Source organism: Solea senegalensis, linkage group LG13 (assembly GCF_019176455.1).
Source record: "Solea senegalensis isolate Sse05_10M linkage group LG13, IFAPA_SoseM_1, whole genome shotgun sequence".
Classification (NCBI taxonomy): domain Eukaryota; kingdom Metazoa; phylum Chordata; class Actinopteri; order Pleuronectiformes; family Soleidae; genus Solea; species Solea senegalensis.
In genome coordinates, this window is record NC_058033.1 from 19,689,631 (window position 1) to 19,712,829 (window position 23,199).

At 39.7% G+C, this 23,199-nt stretch overlaps 1 protein-coding gene across 2 annotated transcripts; it reads left to right on the forward strand.

The window, feature by feature from the left end:
- The first annotated feature begins 4,666 nt into the window (after positions 1-4,666).
- Positions 4,667-22,333, forward strand: rad50 (RAD50 homolog, double strand break repair protein). Of its 2 annotated transcripts, XM_044042660.1 has the most exons (28): positions 4,667-4,757; positions 5,637-5,770; positions 5,982-6,065; positions 6,344-6,495; positions 6,611-6,796; positions 6,875-7,079; positions 7,316-7,444; positions 7,680-7,845; positions 8,036-8,094; positions 8,284-8,418; positions 8,562-8,768; positions 8,858-9,040; positions 9,271-9,428; positions 9,507-9,682; positions 9,967-10,204; positions 12,247-12,436; positions 12,658-12,784; positions 12,979-13,172; positions 13,346-13,456; positions 13,706-13,798; positions 13,894-14,007; positions 14,234-14,361; positions 14,554-14,655; positions 14,784-14,906; positions 19,617-19,702; positions 19,791-19,930; positions 20,028-20,161; positions 21,720-22,333. In XM_044042660.1, exons 2-28 carry the CDS (start codon positions 5,642-5,644, stop codon positions 21,904-21,906), a joined length of 3,936 nt encoding a protein of 1,311 aa, XP_043898595.1. In that variant the 5' UTR covers positions 4,667-4,757; positions 5,637-5,641; the 3' UTR covers positions 21,907-22,333. The 2 variants fall into 2 exon arrangements, with proteins under 2 accessions (XP_043898595.1, XP_043898596.1); XM_044042661.1 differs by lacking the exons at positions 4,667-4,757; positions 6,344-6,495 and having other exon boundaries at positions 5,684-5,770.
- Positions 22,334-23,199: the final 866 nt, after the last annotated feature.

Here is a 23,199-nt window from a genome sequence, read left to right on the forward strand (position 1 = left end):
TATTTTCACATATAGGTATAAGCAAATCAGCTGTGCACACTTTCACTGCTGGTGCAGGGTTGGGCCCAAAAATAATAGCATCTATAGAATAAATAGATCGTAAATGTCATAGCTGTACTTCTACACCTCTGCTTTTCCAACATGCCACGTAAAGGCCTTGTAAAGGTGTGTGTGCCGGACACCTCTTCTGATTCTTAAATAACACAAAGCTTTTATCATGACACTTTGGTGTGTAAAGAGTTAACCATAAAATAGGGAAGTTAAAGTGAGTTAAAGCTGCCTTTCTTACTTTTCGAGCCACCAATCATTTTCATCACCTTCAACCTTTTCGGTTGTTATTATTAGAAGAGAAGTGGAGGAAAATATTAGTCTGCCGCACTGTGTGATGTAAAAAGTGCTTCACTTTGAAGTTACCTTGAAACTGTAAATGTTTGGCAGTGTAACAAATCCAACAGAATACTGCACATCCGAGACACTTCACGTCACATCATATCCTCGTTTCATCGTCCTTTGACAAGAAAGTCAATGTTATTGTAAAGAACATGCTGTATATTGATCATTTCGTAATCTAATTTGTTATAATTAATTCAAGATGCAGCTTACCACTCTACCATTTGTGTCCAATTGAGATTACATCCACTGCATGAAAAACCAGATTAACGTCTATATGTAGGTATTACCATATAGATGTTTAAGCCCAAGGAGCTGCACTAACAGAGCCACAAATGGAAAGCACACTTCAACGACCTCATTACTGCCTATCACGACCGTAACACGTGTGATCATTATTCCGCCACCTTTTTACTGTGTTTCACTCATTTCTGCACCAAAGCTCTCTGTCGCCCTCCCTTCATCCAATTACCCGGCTCTTAATCAATAATGTCCACTTGTTTTCCTGATTAGAAAGTCACCTGCAGCAGAAACCTTCCCGAGGGCGCACAGAGACAGCATGCTGGGTTTTCTCTCTCTCTCCCTAAAAGCCATTTTTTATGTGTGTAATTGCTGCAATGTTTCAACAAGAGTTGTTCACGATAAGATTATTGGTCTTTGACTTTGTTTGACGGTGTAAGGACATCATTCACGTTCACAGATGGAAAATAACACGCTTGGATTTGCTCAGTGTTGCACGGGCACATTTGTGGCTAAAAAACCCTTTAATTGCTGTTTTAAACCTACTGTATATGACATGTGCAGGCTGTTTGTCCCTGTACTTGCAAAAGGAAGGCATCACGGTGTGACATCCCGAGTTGCCTTGTGTTTTGTTTCCTGTTTTATTTTGTAATAATTCCCATTGCCTCTCGTTTCAGAGTCTGCGTCCTGTGAAGTTCCCCTCCTCCTCTGTGATTACCTGCCCTGCCCTGATGTGTTTCACCCGTTTATCCTTATCCCTCACCTGTCTGCGAGTCTCCTGTGTCCTTGCCCTTATTTAAAGATCGTTTTTTTGTTGCCTTGGGCTTTTTGGAATCCTGTTTTGTTCAAGACCAGTAAAAGGCGTTTTTATTTTCCTTAAAACTGAGACTGTTGTAGAGTCGTGCTTATGTGTCCACATCCAGTGTTTGTTCAGCATGATAAGAGGTGCAGCTACTGCACTGTTGATTTAATATAACCTTTATTATTTAACCAGGGAATCCCGTGAGCTAGAAATGGGAGAGACCTGTCCAAAACAGATCATTTACAGATCAGTTAAAACACAGCAGATATGCAAAACCAAATACAAAAATTAGGTGCAACAGCTGCAATACCTTTTACCCTAAAATATCCGTGATCAAATATCCATCTCTCAACACACTACAGCTGCTAAAAATGGCTCGACAATGTAACGTAACCATGAGTCACAATAAGCTGCGGGCGCAGCCGACACATGGGCTTGTTCTCGTCTCCTCCTCTCTCCCTCGACATGTTTGGTTTGTTAACCGTCTCTCATCCTGACACAATTTCATTCCTCTCGTGTATTTATAGGCATTGGTAAATTGACATCTGAGCTCCCACCATGCAAATAAAAATAGGATATATCCAATTAACAGTGCTAAATGTGCACATGCAGCACGTTGTCACTGGCAAATGGCATGGATCTATAGTCTCAACTGCCTGCCTCTGTTTTCACAAACTATGTGACCCTGCCATCAGTCATGTCCTTGGCTCCTGTTTTGACCCAAAGTGAGTGAATTAATGTGCAGCCATGCATGACAACAAAGAGCAAGGGCCTTTATTGACGAACAAGCTAAAAGTGGCTTGAAAGAAAAAGGAAGAAAAGGAAAGGTGTAAGGAATCTTTCTGCTGAGCTTTTTAAAAACGGCAACAAAGACTGTGCCATTCTCTAGAGTCTTAAACTAATATTTGTGGACAAAATATTTCGTTTCTTTCACCCTATGTCAGCTGGGATTGGCACCAGTTCAACTTGAACTGAAAAAGTCACTCAGAATGAGTCAAATCCTAAAATCAGACAGTGAACAGTACATAGAGATGATTCATGCACAAATAGGTTGAGTCGACTTGAAATGACATGATGTGAACCTTTCTTTTAGTCAAATCACAAAGTAGTAGCTGAAAGGACTCCAGGTTCACTGTGTTTCGACTGGGGATGGAAAAGGAAATAGCAGATAAAGGAGGGGGTGAGGCAGAGGACAACTCACTATTCACTGGACGTTAGGGAGATGAGAGGGAAACGCTGCTTTTCAGAACTCACTCTGTCTGTGTTTTCAGCTCAGATTCATCCCACTCCAAGGCCCCTGGCTAAAGCAGGCCCTCGCAGAGCTTCAGTGGTGTTTACAGTAACTCCAGCAATTTGCTGAAAGGAAAATGTTTGTCTTGGAAAAACAGCCGCTTCTGAATAAAACTGATAATTGCTTTGAAGGATTACGCTTGGCTTTGTGCTTGGCATCATTTAATCTCAATCCATCACGCAGCCAGGGAGCACTGTGACATGCCATTAAATAAATGAGCCTTTTCTTCTTTCATATCAACTCTCACTCAAGATGTTTTCCAGTAATCGAGCGGCGGCAAGGTCATCCAACAGTTCTCGCAGGATTAGATAAACACATTGGCAGCGCAATTTTTGAGAGAGGAGTTTAGCTCAGTGAAAGGTAAGTCTGTCACTTTGTCTTCTGTGTCGGCAACCGATCATTTAATGCCAGTCCAGGAACGTTCATTTTATTCATTCATACAATAAAGAATAACTCATTTCCCATCAGTGATATTATTGCTTTGTTTCCCCTTGAACTTCTTGTTCCTTTTGCACTTTCTGTCAGTCTGTGTGTGCAGTCGCACTCAAACGCATGCACATATTCAACACACGCACATGCAAATAAATAGCTCCAGTGGTCCAATGAGGTTGTGACATTTCCATGTCAGGACAGGATGAAAATAGAATGAGAGCCATGAGCGGAACAGACTGAGGCACAATGAGTGAGTGGGCTGATAATAGACAGACTGAATCAGTGGGCTGAAAGCACAGGGCAGTGTGTGGCAGTGTGTGAGTGTGTGTGTGTGTGTGCGTGTGTGCAGTGAGATGATGTTTTCCGGTTTTTAGGGGGTTAACTGCAGGTGGTGAACACTAGTCCTGCAGGTCCCTGTGGATGTTTGCAAACTGTGCTTCAACCTGAAACGCTGTTTCAAAAATAACTCACCTCTTTACTTCTTTATTTTCATGAATTCTTTCCTCCCCTTCTTACACACACACACACACAATCTGTCATGTAAGTATTATGCCCTTCGCTATACCATCTGTTTCTGCTTAGTTAAATTTAAGTACATAAATGTGGTGGACTGCATTTCATCTCCTAACGTATGGAGATATGGGTTGCAAAATAATTTGTTATTTTGTAGAACAGCCATCTCATCTGCATCTCTAACCAGCTGCTATATTCTGATATGCGGCAATGGCCAAATTCCTCACAGCAATATTGCAACAAATGTGGGGACAATTGAGAGGAGAGGAGAACAGCAAGTGCTTGCTTTTTCCTTGAGGAAACACTGTCCTCTTGTGGTTAATGTGTGGAAGTGAGAGGTTGAATCCAGACCCTGCTCAATGACAGGTGATGTTTGATTATTTTGTTTCATACAGACAATAATTTACAAGAGGGTATAGTGCTTAGCACTCTCAGTGTCATAGTTATCAAAGGGAAAGAGAAGTTATGATTCAGTGACTGTTATATAAAATATTATGTCAGTTTCTTAAAACCACAAAGATGATTGTTTGGGATGTAAGTTCTAGGTTTTTCACTATTTTTTCCCACTATTTTTGTATGTTTGTGTGTGTATGTATATATATATATATATATATATATATATATATATATATATATATATATATATATATATATATATATATATGTACATGTATTTATTTATTTATATGTTTATTTTGGTCATGACATTTAGATCACTCATCACACAGCAGTGCAGTTCACACAATACACATATATATGTATGTATATATATATATATATATATATGTTTGTATATATACATACAAATGTATGTAGGCATGTGTATGTGTATATACATATATATGTATATTATTATTATTATTTATTTATTTTGCAGTAGTAGTACATTTAGATCCCACACTCCATACCAGATGGTGGCGGTAATGCATCAAAATCGTTGTTTTCCAACCGCCATAGAACTTCTATACGGTAACGTTCTATGTGCCGGAAGACGGAAGTTGGAGCCCATGACGTTACATCTCCTACAGCGGGAAAAAAAAAACCTCAACTTAATTAACTTCAGAGCAACAATAACGACAACAAACTGAGGTGAGGTGAACTCTGGCCGCAAATAAGGTTGTAAACCGCTGCTACTGATGACCGTCATGTTGCTATGTGGAGGTTATTAACAGGACAGTGTTAAAACACTGCACTTTAACCAGGAAGTTAACGTGTGACGTTAGCTAGGCTGTTGAGTTGACAGGTGTAGCATCGGTTTCACGGTTTACTAACTTAACTTGCAGTGAAGCAGAGTGAGTGAATGAATGTGCTTTCCCATTGATATTAACTTTGGAAGTCTATTAAGTTAAAGTCCAATTACTTTATGTCTCCGCTGGAAAGTATATAGATGAAAAGATAGATGATATTTTCAAGAGTCATGCACCACAAGGTGCCCAAGCCTCAGGGACTCACAAGACACGTCGATATAAATTAGAGCGATTCATTAATTTATTAATCGATTACTAAATTAATCGTCAACTATTTTGATAATCTGTTTGAAGCTTTCTTTTCACGATTGAACCACTGCCAACAGTCCAAAAATTCCAAATATTTAATTTAGTACATTAACATCAAGAAAAGCAGTGGTTCCTTATATTTAAGAATGTGGAACTGTCAAGTATTTTGGATTTTTAAGTATTTGTCTAAATATTTTATGTGATCAAGAGATTAAGCTTTAAACTGTTTTTAATTAAGAACATTTTTAAATGAAATCACAGGTAAAAGTCTTTGTTTACTTTGTCAGCTTAAATTTCTTTTGTCTCACTCGAAATTTGCAGCCTCCACCAAATGCTGAATTTGGCAAATACACCTTTTCAACTGTGTTTTATTTTAGCTTTAATTTGAAGTTGGCAAGATGTATCACTGCTGCTCATGTACGTCATGAATTTACCTTGTCCCTCGCCCTCTCCTTTCTCCTTTTGAAAATAGTAAAAATGTCAAAAATAGATAAGATGAGCATCCTTGGGGTGAGGAGCTTCGGGGTCGAGGATAAAGACAAACAAGTAATATCCTTCCTCGCTCCTTTGACTGTGCTGGTTGGACCCAATGGAGCGGGAAAAACGGTACGAGAGTCTGTCCTAAGAGCAAAGGGTAACTGTGTAGCATGACTTGCAATGAAAAACAAGAGCGAGGTTCTTTTTGTTGTTGTTTTCTTATTATGCAAGTAGCCAAAAAAGTTGGCTACGGAAAAAGTTAGAGGAAATGAATATCACTTTGTTAAATGCAATGCTCATGTAATAATTCATGATCAATGTGACATGTTTATCTTTTCAGACTATTATTGAGTGTCTCAAGTATGCAACGTCAGGTGAACTTCCCCCAGGATCAAAAGGAGGGGCCTTTGTTCATGATCCAAAGGTAAGATTAGCTCATGTTCCTGTACTGGTTTAAGTAATTCACTTTTTTTAAATAAGCTCACTTTATGTCAGTTAATGCTTACTCGCGAATCACAGATTTTAAGAATTGAGTTGTCCATGTTTTAGCAGTTAACAATGACTATCATATACAAATCCTGACACTTCTTACATACACCTCTATATTTTCACAATGTGCCACAGCCTTTTGTGCAAACATTTACATTTACTGAAGATTACACATGCTGTCTCAGAGGTTAATTTGTGTTGTGTGAATTTCAGGACGCCCATGAGACAGACGTGCGCGCACAGATTCGCCTTTTATTCACTGATGTTAATGGAGAGAAAGTCACCGTCCAGCGCTCCATGTCATGTACTCAGAAGGCAAAGAGCAACACCTTCAAAAGCTTAGAGCAGGTCATCACACGATTTAAGTAGGCCACACTCTTCATTTATTTTTTTTGATTAATATTGAAAAACATTCTTGAAGTGAAATTTAAGAACCTAAAATTAATTTTGTTACATGTGACCTTAACATTATTCTTTTAGAGGTGGTGAGAAGGTGAGCTTGTCGTCCAAGTGTGGTGAACTGGACCGGGAGATGATTTCTTCCTTGGGTGTATCAAAGCCTGTCCTGAATCATGTCATCTTCTGCCACCAAGAAGAATCCAACTGGCCACTTAGTGAGGGCAAGGCACTCAAAGACAAGTTTGACTCCATCTTTGCTGCAACAAAGTAAAGCAAACCCCTCATTACATGCAAGCATGCACCTTAGTGAAAATAACAACCTACTAACATTTGTATTGCTCCCAGGTATATCAAAGCTCTGGACACGATGCGTCAGCTGCGTCTGGCACAGACCCACACAGTCAAAGAGTGTCAGGTCGAGCTGCGCTACCTGAAGCAGAACAAGGAGAAGGCCCAGCAGATTAGGGAGACTGTAGCCACCAAGGAAGCTCAGCTGATGGCGTCGAAGGATAACGTACAGCAGATAGAGGGCAAGATAGAGCCACTTGAGGTGGGCTGATGATGTATTGTGTGAATTTCTGTGTTTTAAACAGTGCTGATTATGGTACTTTTAGGCACTAAAAATATAGACGTGTTTTAAAATTGCATCAGATACTTATATTTATGTCAATCAACATATGAATTCTAAATATTCAATTTGTCTTGGAGACAGACTTGTGAGTTTGGACATGTATCAGAAATGACCATTACAGTACATTATTATTCAAGTGTCTTTATCATTTTCAGAATCGACTGATGGATATTGACACAAGACTTGGGAAAGTGATAAAGCTGGACAATGACATCAAAGCCTTGGAGAGCAGGAAGAAACAAATGGAGGAAGACAATAGGGAGCTGGAAGAAACAATGGAACAGGTAACAGAATGATGACGCATCATTTTTTTGAATTATGAAATTGTTATTTGTTTGTTAAACTTAATTTTTAGGAAGACATTGTGTGTTTCTCTGTGTTATGACCAAAACAGTGCAGACAAAATGATTTATATATTTTATTAGATGATGGAGACAGACTACTGTCCCTGACAGTTTTCTAAGCTGTACCTGTCATGCTTGGAAGTTACTCTAACCAAGTTAACTGTGTATGTTGCAGGTGTTTCAGGGTTCAGATGAGCAGCTGCAGGAGCTTTATCAGAACCACCAGAGGACAGTGAAAGAGAAGGAGCGGAGGCTGACAGACTGCCAGAAGGAGCTGGAGAGAGCTGGCCGAGAGTGTCAGAGACTCAACAGAGTCAAGGCTGATCTCCTTGTCGAACAAGGTTTGTTTATATGATCAGAATTGCAGGATCAGCTGTTTGATCCACTTCTTTGTTTACTGATATTTTGCCTGAAGTATGAGGCACAACTTGCATCCATATGTGTGTATTAATAAAGTATGTTAGTGATATACAGATGGCATAAAAAGATATATCCTGAAGACTGCTTAAATCCCCCCCTCTCTTTTCCCAGGTCGTCTTCAGCTGGAGGCTGACCGCCACACCCAAAACATCAAGAACCGTGACACTCAGGTAAGAGAAAGATTTTGACACGTCCATCTGAGGTCCCCATGGATATTAAATGTGGTTACTGTAAATCACTTGGTCTGCAGTTTAGTAATGGAATGCAATGAAAGAAGGGGAAGAGATGATCTGTTGATCACTTATTGTCATTGTACTACCACTTATAACACAATTTACACTCCCCTATCTGTATTTCAGGTCCGCCAATTGTCATCCTTCCTGGACATGGAGGGCTATGACCGACCGCCCTTTACCGCTCTTCAGTTCCAGAGCTTTCACCGTCATGTCACTCAGAGACTGGAGCAGGAAAAAGAGACAATCAGTCAGGTTATGGTAAGAATTTCTTCAATGATCACACCGCTTTCCCCCATGTTTTGTTTAGTATCTCATACCCAAGAAATTAGAATCACGATAGTTGACATTGTGTCATTATTTTGTAGCCCTGTTGTATAATGCTCATCAATTTATCTACTCAGGCAGACCTGCAGGGAAAAGAGCAACAGAAGCAGCAGTCCATCGATGAAATGAGGGATAAGAAAACTGGTCTGGAGAGAACCGTGGAGCTTAAGAGAGACATGCAGGGAAAGAAGCAGCAAGAATTAAGGAACGTCAGAGCAGAGCTGCAGAGGCTGGAGGGTTCATCCTCTCGCCTGCAACAACTGGAGAATGAATTGGCTAAAGTGGTGAGTCGACAGACTCGCAAGGTTCTTCATTTCTTTTCATTCCGATAAGTCTGTAAAATCACCTTACTGTGTTTGTTTTTCCTTCTCAGGAGCGAGATCTGCAGAGCGTAGTGGAGAGCTCCAATGTGGAGGAACTGAAGGCTGAGGTCGTGGAGCTCCAGAGAGAAAAGGCTCAACTTGACCGTGTACAGAGGCAGCTTGACCAAGAAATGGAAATGCTCAACACACACACTACTGCACGCACACAAATGGAGATGCTGAAGAAAGACAAGGTAATGTAATGTGTAACTCATAGGGTTGAATCATTGACCCCTGGTTGGTCTCGGACTAAAACAGAAAACACTATAAAACGTAACAAAACATGAGAAACGGCTTCTGTCCCATGTGTATTTCCCCTTGGTAAACATGAGTATTTTAATTTTTTCCGTCTTCCTCACCGGCTCCTCTCTTCATTCATCTCTCTTTGGGCTCTCCTTTTGTCTTTCCACTCCCATTTTTCTAGACCGAGAAGGAAGACCAGGTGCGTAAGATCAAGTCTCGTCACAGCGAGGACCTGGTGTCATTACTGGGTCACTTTCCCAACAAGCGAGAGCTGGAAGACTGGATCTACACCAAGTCTCGGGAAATCAACAGTACCAGAGATAAACTTGCCAAACTCAAGTGAGTGGGATTTGTCTGCGTAACAAAGAACATTATTCGAAGTTTCTTTTGTTGCACTGACTGAATTTGTTCTTGTAGTAAGGACCTGGCATCAAATGAGCAGAACAAAAGCCACATTGCTTCTGAGCTGCGTAAGAAGGAGCAGCAGTTAGTTAGCGATGAAGAGAAGTTCTTCAATGTGTGTGGCAGTCAGGATCTGGAGCAGGACCTGGGCAAACTGCAGGATGATCTGGAGAAGGTATCCAAACAAAGAGGTAAATGATGTACAAGAAACACAGTAGAATGAGATGTAGCCTGGCACTGAACATAAACTCTGTTGATTTCCTTCTTTCTCCTTGTCATCTTTTTACTATTAGTTCTCAAATAAAACTAAAGAAAATTGGATGATTCAGTCTGGGCGATATAGTAAAATACCTTGTAATAGTAGTATAGTGTCAGTATTCAGTCTCTATTGGTACAATAAAAGGAGTACATTTCTGGCAGGACTACTCAAATTGTATCGGCTATCATTTCTCCCTCTCCATCTGTTTTTGTATAGCCATGCTAGCTGGAGCCACGGCAGTGTACACCCAATTCATCAGCCAGCTGACTGAGGAGAGAGAACCCTGCTGCCCTGTTTGCCAGCGGACATTCCCGTCAGAGTCCGATCTGCAGGATGTTATCAGTGACATGCAATCCAAACTACGGCTCGTGCCAGACAAGCTGAAAAACACTGAGCAGGACCTGAAGAGGAAGGAGAGGAAGAGAGATGAGATGATGTCTCTCAAACCGGTCAGGTATGGTGTTACAAGTGTACAATGCCAGTTCATTGAATGTTGGAATTGAACATTCATTACCTTTTAAACTGTCCTTAAGTGTGGCTATTCTGTGGTGATCACTATTACTATTACTATATCTCTTATATTTCAGAAAATAATAAAAAAAAGGCAATATCCTTATAATGGAATGTAGCATCTTCATTTCCAATGATGTCAAATGGGAAAAATAAGTAAATCTTTCCTAATCCTAAAAACTTGATTGTCTGCAACCAGATAATTTGCTGTGTTCTTTTAGTGTCACAAATTAAAATAAGAAAACCTCGTATTCTGCAAGTAAAGAGCAGACCAAACAATGATAAACAACATTTCATTCAACTTCACTACATGTAAGCCAAGGCACTACATGCACAGTACAAGATCAAATAAATTCACTGTTACAAAAGGTGTGTTAAGGTTTGATAATTCTCTGTAAAATCTTAAGTCTTAAAAATCAACTTTAATCCTTACTCATTTATATAAACTTGTTTAATACTGAATACTGCCATTGTCAAAAATATCTATTCAAACACGATATATAACAGACTGTACACTTTCTTCAAATACAAATTACAACTTTTGTTAATACAAGCAGTGTAGTGTGTTAAAGGAGGCCACTGTGGCTGTGTCTCTAACTTGAATAATGAAAACAATTAACTTACACTGATCACACATCAAGTGCAAATATAGAATGCATCGCCTGTGTTTGGAATTTAAACAAGTCAGTAACTGTTGGCAATAGGACATCAGAGACCCTCTATTTCTCTATTTGTCATGCATTCCACTAGATGGCGCCAGGTTCTCATATGACTGGGATTTTATCATTGACCCACTCTGCTGTCTTTTCATGGCCCGAGACATAGCCTGCAGAAGTAAACACCTGCCATGGTATTAGGGCTGCAACTCACGATTATTTTCATAATTGATTAATCTGTCCAATTAATCGAGTAATTGTTTTGGTCCAGAAAATATCAGAAAATGCCAATCTGCTTCTCACACCTGGAAAGGAAGATGTTCTCAAACGTCTCGTTTTGTCCAAAAAACAACAAATTATTCAGTTTTAATGATTTCTTTGTTGGATGGAGCAAAGAAATCAGAAAAAATTCACAGTCACAAAGCTGAATAGTCAGAAAACTTGTTTTAATTCCTTAAAAAACACCCAAACCACGTAATCGATTATCAAAATAATTGACGATCAATTTAGTAATCGATTAATTGAGTAATTGTTTCAACCCTACATGGTATTCCTTTGTGATTCAAGCTCAAGTAAACAAATCGCTTGGTTTCAGTAGTCAGGAATACTCCATCCGAGCCAAACTGTAATTGTGTCAGATATGAGTGCAGCTGGTTTTATACTTGTGTGTTAAGGTGTCATGGCAGTGGAGCATTCCCTGAAAAAGTATCACCAGCAGTCATAACACTCATCAGGGTTACAGTGACTGCAGAGATATGAAGATCTGTCACTGGTTGGTTATGATGCTAATAGATTTTAAGAGGCATCAAGTTTTTAAGAGGCATCAAAATAGAGATTTTTCAGCATAAATACATAATTTTTCTCATTTTTCTTTTTATATATACATAATAAAAAAATACAAAGTACTGAAACGAGATGATGAGAGATTAGAAACACAGAGAAGTTGTAGAAAGCACATTACAGCCCCATCACACTTAGTGTTGTGGTAGTGATATCAATCGATGGAATCAAAGTGTCAGGGAATAAACGAGAGGCCAAAGCATTGGTATGTACAGCACGGTGACTTTCAATTGCTTCTGTCACTGTAATTCCAGCTAGTAATCAAAGGATACCCTCTTGTATTTTATGAGAGCTGGAAATGTGTGCTTCAGGTGAACCCTTAGGCAATCTAATGTTCATCACAACACTCTGTTAGACTTTCAATTGGACATCCAGTCATTCATCTACAGGAGGCCTCGGATGTATTTCTGTCCTGAATAATGATAGGGGCTTATTAAACCCGTTTTACTCTCTGTTCACAGTATAATTATGTCTCTTTCTTGTCTCTCAGGCAATCCATTGTACAATTTCAGGAGAAGGAGTTGCCCGAGTTGAGAAACCGTCTGCAGAGTGTGAACAGAGAAATTGAAAGGCTGAAGGGAGATGTGGAGGAACAGGAGAACGTGCTTGGCCTCCTCATGTCAGAGGAGGAAACGGCCAAGGCCTGCCTGCAGGACATTTCTCTCATGGACAGATACTTGGTAGCGTCCTTTAATCTCAGTCTTCTTTGCCTCTGTTCTTCATCATACACTCTTATCCACTTTAAATGTCTATAGCTTTTGTGTTTCAGCAGAACCGGAAGTGAAATTGGCATTTGAGACAGACAGACAGTATAATCCTGGAAGTTGATGTACACCTCCTATCATACACACACTTTTGCGCTGCCTTTTCTTTGTCTTAGTGTCTTCATAATTTTTTCCAGATGGACCTTAAAGAGGTGGAGAGGAAAATAGCTCAACAGGCAGCCAAACTGCAGGGAGTAGACCTGACCAGAACCATCCAGCAAGTCAGTCAGGAAAAACAAGAAACTCAGCACAAGATAGATACAAGTAAGATATCACACAGGCTCACTTATACAGTGGGGAAAAAAATCGAAACAATTTTTAAACAAAGATGAACTGTTACACAGAAAGAAACTTTCATTATTGCACTTATTTAGCGTCCTAAATAATTGATGGACTTGTTGGTGCACACCTGCACATCGTTGATTTCACCTTTTTTGACTCTTTTTGTGTCCACATAGCCTCCAGCAAGACGGAGCTGAAGCGTAAACTGATCCAGGACCAGCAGGATCAGATTCAGATGCTGAAAAGTACGGTGAACGAGACGAAAGCAGAGAAGCTCCAACTGAGCAGTGACATGCAGAAACAGCAGCAGCTGGAAGAGCAGAGTGTCGAGTTCACCACCGAGATACAGGCTTTAACCAGGGACATCAGGGTAACTTATTTCTGTTGTTGACATCATTTATGCAAGCTTCCTCCTCGGAGAACTTGATGTAGACCTATTTCTAAGTTTAGTTATTTCTTTACATGTACCATAAGACAACAAAGAATGTTCCCCATTAATACACCATGCTCTCCTTTCCCCATCCTCACCTTTTGTCCACTCAGGAAGCAAAAGAGCAACTTTCACCTTTGTCTGCCGCACTGGAGAAGCTCCAGCAGGAGAAGCAAGAGCTGGTGGAGCGCAAGAGGCAGAGGCAGGAAGAAGGGCAGGAGAAGGTTGATATATTTACACTTTTATCTCCTATACTGTCCTCTTCTTTTTGAAGGAGGGAATTTCTGCTGACATTCAGCAAGAAATTGTTATTTCACTCACATCGGATAAGGTTGAATATATTCTCTCCTTTTCTCTTTTAGTGATACTTCTTTTTTGCTTGACCACCACCACCGCCACTCCCTTTCTTCTTCTGTGCTGCCTCTTATATGTTGTACATATTAAATAATGACATTATTGTTTGTCACTGCTAGATCAATGCCATGAAAGACAGAGTGAAGTCTATCACCGCCTTGGAAAGAGACATCACCAAATACATCGATGAGGGCAAAGATGAATACAAGGAGGTACATTATTGTCATTTTGTGTTGGTCATTGAATTCATAAGAAGCTTGGTTGTAAGTTTGAAAGCATTAAAGAACTTAAACTACTCCTGTTTCAGCGAAAAGAGTCTGAACTTCAGGAGACTAACACGCAGCTTCATGATGCTGAGAAGCAAAAAGAAAAGATCAGCAAAGAGATGGGAAACATCCGTCAGGACATCGACACTCAGAAGGTAAGGCCTTTTTAGAGTCCTCTTTCTGTTGTCCTGTAATTTTATAAAAGAAAGTTTTCTTCAGTAGTTGACTGTAGGTGACTGGATTATCAAACGGACACGTTTAACAGATGTGTGTCACGACCACCTGCATGTGGACAGCCCCTAACTTCTATTACTAAACCTTTAGGAACCTTGTCGCCCCCAGTACTTGTTGTACGTAAAACATTTTTTTTTGTTTTCTTAGGTTCAGGAGCGCTGGTTGCAGGACAACCTGACCTTGAGGAAGCGTGTGGAGGAGTTGAAGGAGGTTGTGGCTAAACATGAGGCTCGCATGAAAGAGATGGGCAACATACAGGTCTTGCAACTCCGCCAGTAAGAGCACAATGCAGTCATTAACCATATGTTGGAACAATGAATTGTACTTCATCTCATTTAATCTCAGGCCTTGCATGACTCTATAAAGTTTACTTTTGCATTTTGAGAGTAAAATCTGGCTAATTCTGCTAGTAATAATGGAAGTTGGACACATTTTTTTATATTACCTCGTCTCCTGTGTTTTTCCAGAGAACGACGTGAAGCAGAACGCAAGTTGGAAGACTTGAAGAAGAATCGCAGTATCGCATTGGGTCGCCAGAAAGGCTTTGAGGAGGAGATAATGCATTACAGGTGAGAATGCAATGGCACACACCTTTTGTCTGATTGCTTTCTCAATGCACCGAGCAGTACAACATTGAGTTACTTGCATAATTTGTCTTGATTTAAATGCACTCACTATTTTAAATGATCGCTTGCAGTAAAGAGCTTCGTGAAGATCAGTACGACAAAGCCGACGAACGCTACAAAAACAAGATGATTGTCATGAGGACCACCGAGCTGGTCATTAAAGACCTGGATCTCTACTACAAGGCCCTCGATCAGTAAGTGTTGCCCTCTCATGTGTCAATAATAATATATACGTAACAAACAAAAATCAGTTACTGCAAAAGAATGTTGGTTCTGTGGTTTCTACACATAGAAGAAAAGGTCATACGTGATGATCAGTCAAGACAATCGGAGGCAATTCAGATTTTTCAGTGTCATCGTATTTAAAATGCAACCAAATATCGAGTCTTTTATGTCGTTGCTCTGGCAGAAATATCCGGCGTTCTTGCTCTATATAGTCTCGCGTTGCAGCACATACCGGGAAATACTGTAAAGCTGCTGCACATGAACCCTTTTGGAATATTTTGAAGGCTTAACCGTATCGTCATTTTGTTCATTTCATCTTAGTTTTTATTCCGTGCAAGAAGTTTTGGTCTCGTCTTTTTCCGTCGAACACTAACGCATGTTCATATAGACTTAGTCAGTGTTTTAGGACATAGGTGCAGTCTCGTCATCGTCTCATCTTCGTCATGGGAAGATAGAATTAACACTGCTTTTGAGGAAGAGGCTTTGTCAGTTCAGTATTCATACATCAAATAACTAAAAAAAAGTAATAAAGCAGCAGCATGAAAACAGTATTAAAGGTCAAGAGAAAAAAAAAAGATTCAACCTCCATGAGGAAAAAAGCTTTCATAACAAGTGAAGGTTTACTTGATTTAGGTTGTAGTGTCGGTGTGACGCATGGCGACGCTTCCTTTGAATTCTCTACTATCTTAAGTTATCTCATGTTATGAGACATCTGTCATTGTTTTTCCCTTTGAAGTTGTAGGTCATCAAAACCATCACAGACTTTAAAGTCGTTTGTGAATAAGTGATGCCAGTACCTTTGCTCCTCCTCCAGGTCGTGGTAGTGGGGGAATTTATTGACAGTTAAACCAATGACGGTTATCTGTTAGAGGAGCTGCACAGTGATGCAGTTGTAGTTATACCCTTACCTCACAGGAAGTGCAACATGCATTCATTTCAAATGTGCACAATAATGTACTATATGCTATTGTTGTCTAAGAGGTTGGAGGTATACTGTTTTTTTTGGCATCGTTGGCACCAACCACTGCTGGTTAAGTGAAGCAGTGACGTCATTGTGGTAAAGGAATTTGTGAGGTTCGTGTGTGTGTGGGTAGGTTGACAGTGACTATTCCGTAAGACGCGTCACAGTTGCTGTGAATTCTGCGTTTGGTAAATCTGCTAAGGGAAGAAAAGTGTGCCACTGCAATGTAATGTTTGACGAACATCACCACTACACGTAATGTATAACCCTCCCAGCATTGCCACATTTATTCAGACTTCATTTTAAACACATCCTTAGTGCACTGCAGCAGTAGTAGAAAATATAGTATAATTATTAGAGCTGAAACAATTACTCAATTACACGATTATTAATCGATCAATAATTAGTTTGAAGCTTTTTTCATTATTAAAACAAGATTTGTCATTGTTTCCACTTAGGTATGAATGTTTTCTGGTTTCTTTGCTGCACATAACAAAGAAATCATTAAAACTGAATCATTTTGGTATGAGGACAAATCAAGACAGAACATCGTCATCATCATGTCCAGGTTTGACAAACAATGATGGACATTTTTTAACATTTTCTTACATTTTATGGGCCAAACGATTACTCGATTAAAAAAAAATAAAATCAACAGATTAATGAATTATGAAAATAGTCGTTAGTTGCAGCTCTATTAATGATGTAGTCGTTTGTTAAAAACTTAACTGACGTTTCTCACCTGAGAAAATAATCAGTAAGTACTAGTTAGTGTTATATAGTTTACAATTCTATATATATCTAGTATGAATATTTATTTTATTTTTTTTATCGTTTGAGTCATAAAGATAGGTTAGTTTGTAAACTAGAAACAGAATTGTTGAGGAGAGGCATTTATTCCGTCCAACTGCTAAACATCCGATTTTCTTGAGCAGTAGTATTCACTTCTGAAACTTGTGTTGGCGATTCGTTGTGTTTTCAGTCATATACCCACTTGTTTGCGGTTATCTATGTTGTTTTTTTATTGAAATCACTTTCTGTGCCCTGTGTGGGAACGTCGCTGGGTGACGTGTTGAGCCGAGAGGCTTCATTAACATTGTATGTATGATTTGAATGTAAAAGACATACTACAGTTTTAAGATTAGCTGAGGCATGAATCAGGTCATAAAGCCTTATACCAATATATGTTTGAAGTGAAAAAATCTAATCAATCCAAATCAAATTAGTTCCACAATCACTTCTTCCCACAAAAAATCCTTAAGTCAATCCCACATCATTAATTATAGCTAGCATTAGTTGCAGTGAGGAAGCGTAAGCTCACCACTTCAGATACCATCTGAGCAGAGAGCACAGTCACCAATTTACCCATACGTGTGGGTTAGACATTATTATCAAGACTGAAAGCAGCCTTCAAGCAGACCTATCATCCAGGTCACAGTTTCTGTTTGAATACACAGAAGTTGCTTTCATGGTAGGATGTTGATTTTAATCGATATGAAAAAATCCATTTGTCAGTGACTTTGCAAAAGATTATCGAGTACATGATAGCTCAAAACCCCGAAGACAAAGTAACTGTCGCATACGGGTTTTTTTTAATCAGTGTCCAAAAGTGAAGATAACTGAAATTTTGTTTATCTGTTGTTTTCTTACTTGTTTATGATGGACAGTGCACATTAATTCCCCAATTCCCCTTTATGTGACTTTAAAAACATTCAATACACTGTGTGGCATTTAATACATTTACACTATAATGCCTTTTTGTTGACTCGCTGCTGTTAATACCCCAGAGTTAAGCAAATACTAAATGAACTACTGAACCATTTCAAATTGAAAGTGTTTTAAGCAGGTTACTGGGTCACAGATGCAGAGCAGACTGCGGGCTTATAAACCAAGTATTGGCTGGCTCGTGTGTTGCTTACAACAATCAATCTGCAATGTGGAAGTGAATAGCAACAAGGTAGATTTACCATAAACATGCCAGATTCATCACTTTCTATATTTCTTTTTCATGAGCTGAAATTATTATTATTATTATCATATCATATATAACAAAGTAGAGCCATGTGCAGCAGGCTCCCTCTGTGAATGTAGAATCTAGAATATCAGGGTGCACAATTAGATATGTCAAATAAAAAAAATAAAAATAAAAAAATATATATATATATATATATATGTATGTATGTATGTATGTGTGTGTATATATATATATGTATATGTATATATATACTGTATATGTATATATATACTGTATATATGTATATAGAAATGTTGTATGAAGGCAGATATTTTGCAAGTATTATAGAGGAAGAGAAACCCCAGAAAGTGAGTAGCCATTATTGCTAAGCTAACAGCTTATACGTGTAACACAGCACAGTGAGTGTTGAGTGCGAGTGTCAAGCTTGTCGCGCGCTGGTGCTCTTATAGGGACACGGCACAGGTTTAGCCTCCGGTGCGGCAGATTTCTTGAATTCGTCACTTCACAACTTCTCATTCATACCATTTCGATTGCAGCATATCGGGGTTAACTTCAGCATGGACACAAGGCAGCAATCCCTTCTCCAGTTCTCCAGTCTAAAATAATTCTTATAACCCCCACTACACTGCAGTTCAGGGATTACATTAAACTATCCTGATAATATTTTTTCTATCAGATTTTTCGGCTTGTTTATTCTGACATTCTTTTGCACTGTTATACCAAAGAAACATGATTAACATTTCAATGAATACCAAGGACCAAACTATTTATCAATCAATCAAGGAAATTCTCAATAAAATAATTATTTGTAGCCCTACTATCAAAAATGAACCGTATTTGCATTGAAGACAGTTTGGAGTTTGTCCATATTTTTTTGCAATGTTAGGATATCTATTCATATGAAAGGGATGTTGATTAAAAAGATGATGTTATTCCAGTTCAAAACTTTCAAATAATAAAACTGCAAAGTTCAGAGGAAAGATGCTTTTACGCAATATTTATCAGCAATGTGATGAATGAAAAATTATTTTATTTTTGATGAAATTCATTTCTTGGTAAGTTGGCATCTATGCCCATGCGATAGGAAGTCATTTGTCATTTGAGATATCACTGGTCAGATGGATAGATAAGGACGGCACTGCTTCCTCCTATCTTATCCTCCTCTCTTCATGCCTCCTCTGTTCATTCACCATATCTGGTTCATAAGATGCTTTCCTGGTTAAACTGTTATCATTGTTTGCAAACCGCACAAGATTTTCTCAGCACTGAGATTGAAGCAAAAATGCTTCTGGGTATGCAGGAAAACGACATCCACTTTCAGTGATATACAGATATCTGTGTTTATGTTTTGACATAAGATGCATTCCTTGTTTTTATATTATCGTTTATAATTATTTTTAGTGTCAATTTCAGTGCAATTAAATAAAGATACAATTTGTACTGGAATATGTTGTATTCTGCATATTTGCAGTATATTTTCATCTTACTAACGCTCTAATCCAACTCCTGCTCATGTCTCACTGTTCCCCTTTTACTTTTTGATTCATGCATTTTCATTGCTAAATTTGCACTCCATCCATTGTGCACTTGCATCCATGCACGTCTCTTTTATTGCAAAAAAATGTCAGCCTTTCGGTCACTGTAGTATTCTGTGTTTTTGTTTTCCTGGCACCTTAACTTATCCTCTGGTTTTAGTTCAAATTTTAATCTTCATAAGTCGCTGTGCCTTTGTGTTTTCCTCAGATCAATCATGAAATTCCACAGTATGAAGATGGACGAGATCAACAAGATTATCAGAGACCTATGGCGTAGCACCTACAGGGGTCAAGGTACATCCTTTATTTTATATGTGCATGTCCCGGCTCGCTCAACCCACCCTTTGTTTGAGTCACTACTCCATATTCCGTTCCGTTCCAGATATTGAATATGTGGAGATCAGGTCTGATGTGGATGAGAACTCCTCTGCTGTTAAGCGGAGGGTTTACAACTACAGAGTAGTGATGGTGAAAGGAGACACGGCTCTGGACATGAGAGGACGCTGCAGTGCGGGTCAAAAGGTACCAGATTATACCGTTAGTCTATGTGACCCAGCAGATGTCAACGAGACGGTACATTTTCAGTAATTCATAGCATAATCCAAGTGTTTGTGTTTAGGTGTTGGCGTCCCTGATCATCCGTCTAGCTCTGGCAGAGACCTTCTGTCTCAACTGCGGTATCCTGGCCCTGGATGAACCCACCACCAACCTCGACCGGGAGAACATCGAGTCGCTGGCACACGCCCTTGTAGAGTAAGTACCCACACACACACATTCCCAAATGTAGCAATACGACCTAAGTTTAATAAATGTCGTTGGTACGCACTGACCTTGATGATGATTTGAATGACTGCCAGCACCTCCACATTTTGTGACCACATGGACTGTATGCAGTGACCGTGCAGGCTGCTAAAGAGTGGCACGACACTTTTCAGTCGAGTTCCTGACATGAAGTCCACTGGTACCATCGTTCAAAGAGTTTAAGGAAACACACAGAGGAGCAAACTCCGGGCAACAAATTGCCACTACTAGAATAGAATGTGAGATTGTGTACACGACGTGTGCAGAACGCTAAATAGACAATTCAAACACCATATCCCTCCTGCTCCTCTTGGCTATGCCGGCAGTTTGTGAATTATGCGTGATGGAAATGTGTGTGTGCAAGTGGCAAAATTGTTTGTCTAAAGTATTTTCAGTTGTCGTTTTGAATTTGCAAACAAGGTCAGTGTCGGGTCATGATGTAGTCTGCATGCACAAGGAGTGAGAGAAGAGAGAAAGAAAGGGAGCGCTCACTCCGTGCAACATGGGAGTTCCCCCAGCTGTGACATAGCTCAAGTTTCCCTGAGCCAGCCGTAACAACAAAATTTAAAAAGCAAATGCAACAATAAAATGCTGCGTTTCCACTGACTCGGCACTGACTTTTTAGTACTTTTTAGTCAGCCACTGATTGGTCAGAGTGTGGTCACAGAAAGAGACATCCGACACAAGAATGATGCCGAACTGTAGATCAGTTAAAAAGACTTAACCATCCTATAAAACGTGGGTTAATCTCCAACAATTACCAGGGAAATGTCTACAATCTCAATATTAAACTGAGGAGTCTGGTGTCTGGCGAGCGGCATCACAAACCCTGCCCGCTGTATTTCACACGGAGTCTGTGCTCCAGTCATGGAGGAAGTGCTGAACAAATATTTTTAATGAACTGATTCCGAACGACTCAGTTACACTGAAAACAACTGCTTTACAAGTCACTCGTCACTCGTTTGTGTGCGTGTAAAACAAAGTCACGGCAGTTTCATGCAGCCGCGCAGTGATGACTCCGCCCACGTTGAGTAGGTACTATCTTGTAGTGGAAACGCCACCTAAACCGTGCCGTGCTGAGGCGAGGTGAGTCGAGGCAAGCTGGCAGCATAGGTGGAAAAGTAAAAAAAAACAAAAAACATTTTAACTTTGAAATAAACTCTAAATGCAAATAAAACACAACATGGGGGTGGAATAAAAAGGAGCTTGTTGAAAGCTAGAGTAAAAAGATTTAAGTCAAATTTAGGGGCGTAAGTAACAAAGGCTGTTGTGGGCGACCTCCAATTAACCAGCAGCGGTGGATCAGAGTCTTCTTTGCAGTACATAGCTAACAAGGGAGTTGGCAATGTACTGTAGCTTGGTCGCAGCCCATGAAGTGCTTTGTATACAAGGAGCTTAAAGTCAACTCTAAATGTTACAAGCAGAAAACGACTGTTTCCATATTCTAAAGTATTCAAACTACATAAAACACTTTACTGCGTTATCTCCCCCTGCCCACTCTCCCCCCCAGAATCATCAAGAGTCGCTCTCGCCAGCGCAACTTCCAGCTGCTGATCATCACCCACGATGAGGACTTTGTGGAGCTGCTGGGTCGCTCCAGCTACATTGAACATTTCTACCGCATCCGCAAGAACCAGGACCAGAACTCTGAAATCACAAAGTGCAGTATCACCTCCCTTTCGTCCTACCTCCACTGAGCAGATCTCAACGTCTTCAAACCCGCGTGTGGGAATGCACAGTAATCGTTTATCTTTTTAAGGTTTCATTTTTTTGTTTGTTTGACTAAATTCATAGTAAGTTTAGATATTTCAGCCAAAACATTTAATCAGCTTGTGGTGACCTACATGATGTAATCCACATTATAGTGGGTACAATAATTAACCAGCTGCACGCAAGTTTTTATTATTCATTTTGCATATCCTGTTGTTTTTGTCTATGCAGCTGGGAAAAAGCTGTTGTGATACTACTTATGTCATTGTTCAGTTACCGAAAAGGTAAGTTTCGCCCACCAGAGAAGTCGTCGGTTAAGTGCTGAAGACGAAGATGTGAAGAATGTGTCCTGTCTGTCAAACTGACACTGAATGTTATTGTCCTAATTGACTGGACACTTTGTAAAAAAAAAGAGCGGTCTAAAAATGTTATTTGTTCATAAATCCACGAGTGGAAAAAAACTTCACAAAAAGTTTGTCTTGCTTTTTGAGAAACGATCGCTTCCCTTTCACTTTCGACCTGAGATGCTTAGATATCGGGGCAACGTTGCAGTTTTTGGTTCCATCATTTCACGTAATATGAAAAGACAGCCACTCTGCTGTATCACCTTTATTTGGGCATTCAGCTCTATGGATCCAATTCAGGGAAACCTAGCTCACTTTTTGGTGAAGTTTCTCATCAACCACTAGATCTTATCTCATTTGTAGCGCGACCCAAAGGCGTGGGCTAAGCGAATATAAGCTCGTCTGTTCTCAGCCAAAGATTTCAGAACGAGCTGTAAGCTGGTTATTGAGCCATCGCTTTGAGCGCTTTTGTCAAAACAGCTTCTTCCAGAGGGTTTATATCCAAAGAGCTTCAGTCATGAAGATGATGGTGCTTCTGCTGGTGTCTTCGGCGGCTCTGCTCGTCAGCCCCTCTCCCAGGAGGCGGCATAACCTGATGAGTATAATGGACCACGCTAGGAACGTGTCTGTGTCTCCCACTGTAAGTTTTTTTTTATTAACTCTTTTAACTTGTCAGAAAAGGAAAAACCCTGAAGCAATTTCTGACATTTCCTTCCCTAACTTTTTTGTGATACAGGAATTTGTGGACAACCTAAAGCAGCAGTATGACTGTGAGGTGAGAAACTTTTTAATCTTCTCATTTTGCATATGTTTTATGTTTATATGCGTGCCTGTCTGGCCTCTTAAGTTTATACTATGTGACTTCTCTTGCCTACAGGACATGTTCTTCTGCAAGCTGCACTCCATCCTGTGTAAGAACAAACATTTCAACTCCAC